The 10,462-nt window shown below is 42.2% G+C and overlaps 1 protein-coding gene and 2 pseudogenes across 1 annotated transcript; all 3 read left to right on the top strand.

Annotated features, from left to right (window-relative positions):
* LOC118675086 lies at positions 1-691 on the top strand (annotated as a pseudogene).
* Positions 692-1,008: 317 nt separating this feature from the next.
* LOC118675085 lies at positions 1,009-1,522 on the top strand (annotated as a pseudogene).
* Positions 1,523-3,446: 1,924 nt separating this feature from the next.
* On the top strand, positions 3,447-10,129 carry LOC118675196 (MYC binding protein). The gene is made up of 5 exons (XM_036347473.1): positions 3,447-3,573; positions 3,774-3,846; positions 7,311-7,359; positions 7,599-7,728; positions 8,920-10,129. Exons 1-5 carry the CDS (start codon positions 3,490-3,492, stop codon positions 8,962-8,964), a joined length of 381 nt encoding a protein of 126 aa, XP_036203366.1. The 5' UTR covers positions 3,447-3,489; the 3' UTR covers positions 8,965-10,129.
* The last annotated feature ends 333 nt before the right edge of the window (positions 10,130-10,462 follow it).

Raw genomic sequence — 10,462 nt, 5'->3', positions numbered from 1 at the left:
AAAAACACGGGGGACTGGAGTTTCCTTGGAGGCATTCTGGAGGAAGTTCACATCCACTCCGCTGTGATTGGAAAGATCTGGCTCACCACCCTGTTCATATTTCGTATGCTTGTTCTGGGTGTAGCAGCTGAAAATGTCTGGAATGATGAGCAGTCTGGCTTCATCTGTAATATAGAACAACTTGGCTGCAGAAATGTATACCATGACCAGGCTTTTCCTATCTCCCTCATAGATACTGGGTTCTGCAGGTGATTTTCGTGTCTTCACCATCCCCTGGTCTACATGGCCCATGCTTTGTGCCGACTGAGAGTTCTGGAGAAAGAGGCAGAGGGAGGAAGCTCAACTGGGAGGAGAACTGAAAGGTCTTGAGTTTGATATGTCTGGGGATCGGAGGAGATTGCAGCAAGCACTTTGTCAGCTGCAGCAAAGGACACGTAATAAGCTCCGCTCAGGGAAACCGGGCTTTGCACCTATGTGATACACATTTTCACTCGCTCTGTTGTTGAAGTTGGGTTTATGATTGGACAGTACTTTTTATATGGATTTCATTTAGAGTCTTTATTTAAATGCCAAGGCTACCCATGTCCAAATATGTCGAGTAAGACTCCCTCCATGTTCTGCGTGGAGTAGGGTTCGGTATCTGAAAGAGGAGCCGCACAACAAATGAGAGAAAAAGACACGAGATAATTTTGCAATATTGGGGGACCAGGCGGCCAAGTCCCGAAGGACTTCCTCCGTGCTCAGGCCTCACCAAGCTTTTATTGATCTGGGATGCACCCATAGCATAGCCCTTAGGCAGGTGACCCCCTAGTAACAAGCAGACTAGCCCATCAGCAAGGATTTACATAATAATAAATGGGGGAGTAGTTTCAGCTACCACTGTCTGGACAAACAGAGGTGGCGCCTAGCTCCGAGCTTTGTTAGGGCTTCAAAGGCACCCAGCCTTGGGGGGGGGGGGGGTTTCCGGGGAGTTCTCTGTCTATGCTTATCATATAGTGAAGGCAATAAACAGTTTCCCACACAAATATAATTGATTGTTTTGTCTCAAGACCAACAGAAAAGACAATATTCCTATTATTTTTGCAATCCACAGCCATCGGTTCACTTTTCTTAAACATTCTAGAAATTTTCCACCTAAAAGATTGAGAGAGGGCTCTGGGGACAATATAAATTGAAGGATGAGCATAATGAATTCTATTCAAACAGGTCAAGACAAAATCTTGCCAAATATCAGAGCACAGCTGCAAATTCACTGAAGCGACTCTCTTCTGCACCTGGTTATAATCTGATAGTGGAAAAGCAAGCACACGCAACAGTGCATCCTAGTTTAAACTGCCCTGCATTTCAGGCAGGTCCTGATAGTCACAATAGAAATGATGAGAAATGCATTTTGGATGAACAGGAAACTGTATATTCTAATGAGATGTACACATTTAGTACTACCTGTAGTCATATTCAAAGTATCAGCTCAAGTACTAATGAAAACACTAAAACAAAACAAAACAAAACACAACACAACACACAACACAACAGAAGCCCTAACCGGTTTGGCTCAGTGGATAGAGCATCAGCCTGAGGACTGAAGGGTCCCGGGTTCGATTCTGGTCAAGGGCAGGTACCTTGGTTGCGGGCACAACCCCAGAAGGGGGTGTGCAGGAGGCAGCTGATTGATGTTTCTCTCTCATCGATGTTTCTAACTCTCTATCCCTCTCTCTTCCACTCTGTAAAAAATCAATAAAATGTATTTAAAACAAAACAAAACTGGAAAATAAGTTAGTGGTAAACAGTTGAGGAAAAAAAAAAAGAAATTGATGGCAAAAACAGCAAAAGGAACCAGTACCCTACAGGTCACTGTTCTATTCCAGGTGTTGCTATAGATCTGGACAACCACATGGGCAGTCACTCCAAACAGCTTTCTCTTTGTCAGCTAACTGCACCAGGAAACCATGGTGGCTTCGTGCTACACGGAGTCCCTCTACAGAAGATGAAAATTGGGTGTCACCTCCTAAAGGTAATCTCAAGGGCTGGTTCAGAGAAAGTACAATCAGAACCCTTTCTCCTTTACAAGGAGAATTCCAACCACTTGACATTCCAGACACTCCTAATTCTTTTGGAGCATTGTGCTCTGGATCAGAACCTGCAATAATCCTGCTGCTTGTCCTCCAAATCAATTAGTGTTGCTGACAAGCAATCTCATTGGTAGGCGGGCTCCCACGGACCTTCAGATCTGAACAGCTGTTGGCTTTTAGACATTCTGAGGATTATCACAGAAGTAGCCTAGTAATAGTGGAACACAGACAAAACAACTAAAGGCAGCTCTGAAGACCAGGTGTTAAAATGTACAAATGCAAACCCATTTCAAAGAGGAAAAACAGCTCTAATTCTGAATTGTGAAGGGGTAGTTTCGAAAACAATGATATAGAGTTACCAAATCGGGATTACTTTTTCACAGGCCCACTTCAGAATTTGTGAAAACCGAGTTTGGGGAAATCATATGTTCAGAATTGAGGCTAAATGAATTGGAATAGAGTTTTTCCTTGAAGGGACCACAGTACTTCGGAGATTGTTCTTAATGTATATCATTCCTTCTTTTAATTACTGATCTTTTATTTGTGGACACTGGTTAAATTTTGTTTGCTCCTGGGACTGTTTCCTTACAGACTGCAACTTAATATGTCATGAGTATAATCTTAACGCTGTTATCCAGTCAATAAAATCTTAAAAAGATTTGTGGCTTGCTTTGACCAGTTTATGGCATCGTGATTCCGTGCCCAGACTGACCTTTTGGCTCTGGTTATCTAATCTCACCATTTTACTAACGGGACCTATCTTACAGGTATAGTGTGAAGACCAAAATAAGAAACACGTGTTTAACAGAGTGGCATCAATAGGCTATGCAAAGTGCTAGCTCTGATTAACATGTGTGACTGCTCACTCTATAGGCCCACATTAACTCGGCCACAAAACAAGGAAACCCCAAACGTAAAAGCCAGAACTGAAACATATGATTCCTAAACACATTCCTCAAACCATTGGAAATCCAAAGGCCGCCCTGCGTCAGTCGTGGGCACCTTTTTAGGATGGGAGCCAAAAAGCCAGAGCATACTTATTGGTTACCACAGATTCCGAGGTCCCAGTTGAGGCAGGTCCGCCTACTATCCGCGTCGGAAGATCCTTCCTGGTAATAGTCCTCGGGCTGCCGAGTTACGCAGGCTCCACCCCCATGCGCCACGCCCGTCTTTGGGCCCCACAAGGACGCAGGTTCCGAGTTACCAAAACCTCACTCGTCCCGAGGCCACAGACTCGCTGCAGGGGCCGGAAGAGGAAAGAGTGTTGTCAGGCTAGCCCGATGGGCGGGCGTACGCAGACTCCCTCGGCTCAGCCCACCACGGGGCATTCAGAGCGTCCTTGTCGCCATGAAAACAGGCCACACCCCGACCCTTCCGGACCGTGGTTCGCAAGTGCGCAGGCGCGCGCGCCCTTCCGCGCATGTGCAGTGCTGCTCAGAGCCCGCCAGCCACGGTCTCCGGCGCCAGCTACGCCGCTGCCGCTGTCACTATGGCCCATTACAAAGTGAGGGGGGCGCGGCGGCGTGGCTGGGGGCGTGCGGGAGGTGGTCAGCCGCGGGTCGGCTCCGGGTGGGCATGAGGGCGCGCGCAGGTTTGAGGGGGAGGCCAGAGGTAGCGATGCGGAGGCGGGGTTTGCCAGCCTCCAGAGCCTTCTTCCTGCTCCGGCCCCCGGATCCCGGCCACTGACCCGCCGTATCTCCTCAGGCCGCCGACTCGAAGCGCGAGCAGTTCCGGAGGTACTTGGAGAAGTCGGGAGTGCTGGACACGCTGACCAAGGGTGAGCATGGGCGCGGAGAGAGTGCCTCGTGTTCTCGCCGGGCTCCTCGGGCTGCGCCCCTGACGGTCTGTGACGTGGGGAAGGAAGGGCACAGGTGGGACCCGTGCGGGGGTCCAGCGAGGCGGGCCTCGGGTCCGGCGCACGCCCCGCCGCCGGACGCCGCCCGGCCCGGCCCGGCCCGGCCCGGCCCGGCCCGGGTTGCCTGGCGCACGCCGCCGCTCTCCCGGCCGGGAGTGAAACTCTTGCAGCTGTTGCAAAAAGTCTCTTCAACTTCCGTTCCTTTGCCTCGAGCAGCCGCAGTGGGCATGTTTGCTACAGACCTTGAGATCCCAGTTCCTCCCGCCCGACGGTTTCTGGGGCGCCCTGAATCCTGTTAAGAAACATTTAACCTCGAACCAAGCTGGAAAATTTCCAGGTTTGAAGTGCGCTACGAAGTAGCTAAGTGAGCCTAATCCCCGAAGCAGGCGATTCAGTCAATTAGGCTTTTCAACCCCGTTTCGTAGTCCATATTAGTTTCTACACGGTGCAGATTTCACAGTTAAAGTAGAATTACGGTGATACTGTTTTCACTTTCTAAATGAGAAGCGGTTACACTGTCTCTTCCTCCGGGGTTCAAGCTCTAAGTGAGGGTGCTTGAAGCTGAGGGTTTCGAGTTGGTTGGGGAACTGCTTATTTCGTTAGCAGTAATTTAAATGCCTATTAGGTATCACTTAACTCCCGTTCAAGGATGTGTAAGAGCTGGCAGGATGAGGACCTAGGTCTAAATGAGAAGAACAGTAAGTGTCTGGGAAATAATTTGGTTACCGCTCTTTGGCCGGAAACAAAGATTAGGAGCAAAGTGGAAGGGAAGAATAACTCTGGCTTAGCAGAATGTAGGGTTTTTAATTCTCGAGTATGGATTGATAATTTTGATTTCCTACTTACCTTGGGCGGGGTTCAGGTACTCGTTTCCCTGCCTCTTTGCAAACATTAATAAATTTCAGCAAACATTAAGGAACTAACTACTCTATGAAATGCTTGTCCTCTGTTGTTTCTGGAAGCGTTACAGATTCTTGGAGGCCCCCCCCCCCAAACAAAAACAAAAACAAACACACACACACACACACAAAACTCCACAAGTTCATTTCTTTCTTTCATTTAACCATTTTATTCAGATTAAATGGGGATACAGTAGTGGAAAAACACACCACACTCCCTGCTCTAAATGAGCTTATATCCTAGTTGGGGGAAGACATAATTAATACACAGTGTCAGCCAGTGGTATTAAGACATAGCAAAATAGGGGATAAAGGAGGGATGGGTGTGGCATCTTATGTAGGGTGGGTGGTGGTGGGGGAGGACTCTCTTAAGTAGGAACATTTGAGCAGAGACCTGAATGAAATAGTATCTGCTGTCCAGAGTTCCAGGAAGTGTAAAGAGGCCAAAGTGCTTGGATGGAGCGAGTGAAAAGTAGAATGGTAAAGGCCAGAGAAGTGACCCTGGGGGAAGGCGACTGAAGATGTACAGCTTTGTGGCCATACATGATTTTCCTTCATGAGAGATTAGAAACCATTGGTGGCTTCTTTTCCCTTGCTCACATCTCCTGGTATCTAACCCCTCACCACCTCCCTACATTTCCATTTCCCTAAATAACATCAGGTAACATAATATCTACTGATGTGATCTATTTCAAATTTGATTTTCAGCATCAAACATAGGTACTTTACATAGATTTAACTTCTAATTTTTATCTAGCTTTATTTCCAAGAGGATTTGAAACTGCTTCTAACATTAAAACACTAAAAAGACAGGATGGCTAAAGATAAAAGATGATAAATTAGGAAGAAGAAGCATTTAAGAGTTATTTTGAGCCTATATCAACCTCTAAAAATCCTGGCTGCTAAGGCAAAAAGGGGATCATCAGGTATAGTGTTTTTCTTATCTGACTAAAAGGAAGTATATTCTATCTATAGAAAAGAAAAGAACTTGACATTTACATTATGTTATGTAATTACCAACCTTTTAAGTACCACTGACAAATTGAAAAGTTGAAAGAAATGGGATAAAGAAGAGGAAGAAAGGATAAAAATATTCATGTTTTATAAAATTAGGGCTCAGTAGAGATCAGTGGAAATTAATGGAAGAAACAAGTCTGAGTATATAATTTAAAGGAAAAGATAGTAAGTAGAGTAATTAAAGAGTACTGTAACATTACAAGGCAGGTTGAGGAGAGGGTAGCGGTGATGTTAAATATATCAATTTCTCAAAAAATAATGTAAGTATATTTAGAGAGATGAAGAGTAACTATCAGAACTCAAAGTAGTTGCCCATTTGAGTTTTTCCATACTATCTTATTTTGATGAGTAATTAAAACTAAAAAATAAAAGGGAAGTATGTAAGTTGGTTTACAACAGGAGTTGTTAACTTGGGGTCTAGATATCCACATTTTTGTGTGTGTGTGTAGTTACTTTTTTTGGGGGGGGGGGGGCTTTTATCAGACTTTTCCAAGGGTTCCATGCACAAAAATGTTAATCACAGGTTTAGAGAGATTTTTAGCTGAGTAGTAAATCCTAGTAGGAATTTGTTCCATAGAAGATGAGCAAGGTAGTACTGATATGAGCTATTGGATATGGAAACACTAAAGTATCATATTTTAATGTTGATTACTGGTAAAGTTTTTGGATGGTGGTTATTTAGCATGTTATGTATGAAAACTTCATTCTTGAACATTTTGAATTCCATAGCCATGTTGATATTCCAAAATTTTTCTCAAATTGATCTACTTTCTTTCCACCTCTCTATTATTCTAGTGCAGTTGGCTATCTTTGTCAGCAGGATTACCACATCAGCTTGTTAACTTTTCTTCCTGCTTTTATTCTTGTCCCACTTGCTGATTTTCCACACAGCAATAAATAGTGATCCTGTTACCCTACTGCTTAAAATGTTTATGTGCCTGTTCTTAGAATCAAAGTCCAACCGAACTTGCAGGATCTTCCCTAGTCTGCCCCCTACTCCCTTCTAGTTTCTTCAGCAAATCAATGACAGTGGATACGCCTGCCCCATTGTTCGCAACTCCATCTAGCCACACTTTATTTCAGTTCCTCCATATGTTGTTTGCTTGCCCCTGCCCTTCCCATTTTATCTGCAGTCCTCATCACCTAGATCTCAGATCTTAGTTCCCTTATTTTAGGAAGCCTTCCCTTGTACCCTAGAGTTAGGTGTTCTTCCAGTGCGCTCCCATAACCCGTTATCCTGATTGTTCCTTGACTCTCTTTCTGAGTCTAGTTCCTTGCTTACCTTTTGCACTAGACTGTAAATTCATTGAGAGCGGGGACCTTGTCTGTCTTACTCACCATGGTATGGATAGGCCTGGCAGTGTGCTTGACATATAATAGGCACTTAATATATCCTGAGTTATAGACTATAATGTCAGCCATTCAAATTTCAGACTTTAACTGTTGCTTTCTCTGCTTTTTGATTTGCAGTATTGGTAGCCTTATATGAAGAACCAGAGAAACCTAATAGTGCTTTGGAGTATCCTTTTCATCTTTCAAGTCAGAAAAAGGCCTTCTTTTTAGAATTCTCATTTTTTTCACATAGATAACCTTTAAAATACTTTTGATGAAGAAAAAAGTTACTTTCCTTTGAGTCTTTGGGTGACGATCTCTGGGTAAATATGGGTGGTGGGATGGGGTGACTCTGACCAGAGATGCTACTCTGGGCTATTTCATTACTGTCATTCAGCTCAAGTAAATTCTTAACTTTGAGATTAGTTTTTTAAAGCATCACTTAGGAGCTGCTACCCCAGAAAATCCAGAAATAGAGCTGCTTCGTCTAGAATTGGCAGAAATGAAAGAGAAATATGAAGCTATTGTAGAAGAAAATAAAAAACTGAAAGCAAAGGTAAATTTTTAAAAAGAATTCATGTTAATAACTTCATTTTTAGTTAATAATTTCACCTATCATTAACAATAATTAACACATTCATGTTAATAATATTAATATGACCAAAACCTCACTAAAATGGACAGTAGGGGAGGGAGGAAGGTGAATATCAATCTCAATTAATTGCAAGGCCAAACTGATGCCCTGCCTAGAAAACCACAGACACATTAGAAATAGGGTAAGCAAAGTGTGGTCAAGAAGAGGTTCTGGGGAACCTGCATCAACAAAAAGATGAGAATATTGGTTAATGCTACTTGTAGTATGTGGAGACTTCTGAGAGTCTTACAAAGTTGATTTAAGTTGTTTTGTGAGTGGCACCTCTTAGAGTTGTGCAGTGTACAATCTACCTAGTCATGTGGTGGCTCTTGTAAATTTGTTTGCACTTAATTTTGTCTAGTGCTACTTTTTTCTTTGTTTAAACTCCTGTGAGAATTTTAATAAACTTCAAATTAGTCAACTCTAAGTCCTTGAGGTTTCACCACATTCTGAATCACATAATGCATTTTATGTTACTATAGGAATTTTTCATGAGTTTTATTTTCTCAGTAACTTTGTGAGAAAAGTGAAACAGATGCACAGGTGCGGAAACTACAGCACAGCAAAGCCTAGCTTCTCAAATCTGACAGGTTAATGGAACAAATCTTAGCCTAGTGTTCTTCCCAGGGAACAACTTTGCATAAAAGAAAATGCAGTATTTCCACAATGTGAAAATACCAGTTAACTCTTGGGCACCTTTTAAATCAAAGACATCGGCAGGTCTTTATTATCTGGCTAGATTCATACATAATTTGTTTTTTCTACTTTTTGGGAGAAAGTTCAGTCAACTTTTGGTAGAGGGGCTTATTATAATAAGCCACATCATCCTTGGGAAGATATAGATTATTGCATATCAAATGTCTTGATAGGGTAGCCATAAACTGGAATTAAATTTTAATTTTCTAGTAATATTAAAGGTTTATGTAAAAAGCCTTCATTAGGTTTGATCGTATTAAGTCTTAGATCATTGAATGGTTTAAACATTTAAACATATAAACTTACTGAATCAGTAATTAAATTGAATATAATAGTTAACTCGTTTTGTTACTCTTAAGTTTTTTTTATCCAGTTTAGAATAAAATTCACCTAAACTCCTCTGTCTTTGCCCTATAGCTTGCTCAGTATGAACCACCTCAGGAGGAGAAGCGTGCTGAATAGGATTCTTCTCAGTTGAAAAGACACTGAAAAATGTTTTGTAAGACTTGAATAGTTTGTATAGTATATAATCTTTTCTGAACAGATGCTATAGAACTTTTATATATATATATGTTAAATTCACCGATCACACTTTAACTGTTATAAACACATATTCTTATAATCACCAATAAAAACTCAATATAATCTTCTTTGGGTCTTAAAAGCAGGAGTATCCAAAGTGAATCCTGAAAAAAATCTAAACACAGCCATCTAATTCATTACCTTAAAAAACATTCTGTTTACTAGTCTGACTAGGAATGATGGTACTGGTTGTATTTTAGCTGAGGAAGGTTAGCATGGAACTGTTCCTTGGTTTAGTTCAGGATATGAGCACAGGTACAGTCATTCTTTAAAACGAAGATGACATTGTTTATATTCTCTGTAGGCAGCTGGAGAGATCTGTGTGACATGAGATGCTTTTGCATGGGTTCTAATGAATCTTTTGCTCATTTATATGATGCGGAATAAATAACTCTTCTTTGCCACCACTTTGCCTTAGATAACTGTGTGTGCCAGTTTCAACTCTGACACCACGTTTTCCTTCTATGCATTCATGCCCTATTTGATAATGCTGCCTTGCTTGCTACTTGCACATTGGCTTTCCTGTGTTGATTTTCAATTTGCTATAATAGCAGTTACCCTGTTGTAACTTATATAACATTAAACAGGATCACACTGTTCCCCTGCCTTACTTAGTTGCTCAGTTGAGCACAGAACAGAGGCAATATAAAATGGTGGGTTCATTTACAAGCTGGGATGAGAAGGAGAAAAAGCCATATATAGAGGAAAATTATAGTTTGCTGGTATAATTATATAGTGCTTTTTTCTCTCAAAATATTCTTCTAGACTTGAATTCATTTTAACTTCATTATCCCTATGAAGTAGGTAGGGCAAGTATGAGGGGAGGTTGGGTGCTGAATTTTTAGGCCAAAGACTGATATTAATACAAATTATTTACTAACTGTAGAACCTTGGGTACATCACTTAACTGCTCTGAAATTCACTTTCCACATCTGTTACTTGAGAATAATATCTGTGCTGCCTACCTCACAGGGTTGTTGTGAGGGTCAAGTGGAATGTATGTGAAAGATTTGTAAATGGTAAAGCACTATATTCTTGTTCATTAGTCCTTTTTCATTTATTTTGGAAGACCTACAGACTTTAAAAAAAAGACTGGTTTTAGCCCTAGCCAGTTTGGCTCAGTGGATAGAGGGTCGGCCTGCAAACTGAAAGGTCCCAGGTTCGATTCTGGTCGAGGGCACATGCCCGGGTTGTGGGCTCAATCCCCAGTGGGGGACTTGCAGGAAGCAGCCGATCCATGATTCTCTCATATCACGGATGTTTCTATCTCTCTCCCTCTTCCTTCCTCTCTGAAATCAATAATAAAAAAAATGTATTAAACACACAAAACTGATTTTAGAGAAAGGAGAAGGAGAGAGGGAGAAAGGAGAAAGGGGGG

This window comes from Myotis myotis, unplaced genomic scaffold (assembly GCF_014108235.1).
Source record: "Myotis myotis isolate mMyoMyo1 unplaced genomic scaffold, mMyoMyo1.p scaffold_m19_p_2, whole genome shotgun sequence".
Taxonomy (NCBI): Eukaryota; Metazoa; Chordata; class Mammalia; order Chiroptera; family Vespertilionidae; genus Myotis; species Myotis myotis.
Note: the sequence above shows the minus strand (reverse complement) of the source record. Positions and strands in the feature narration are given on the sequence as shown.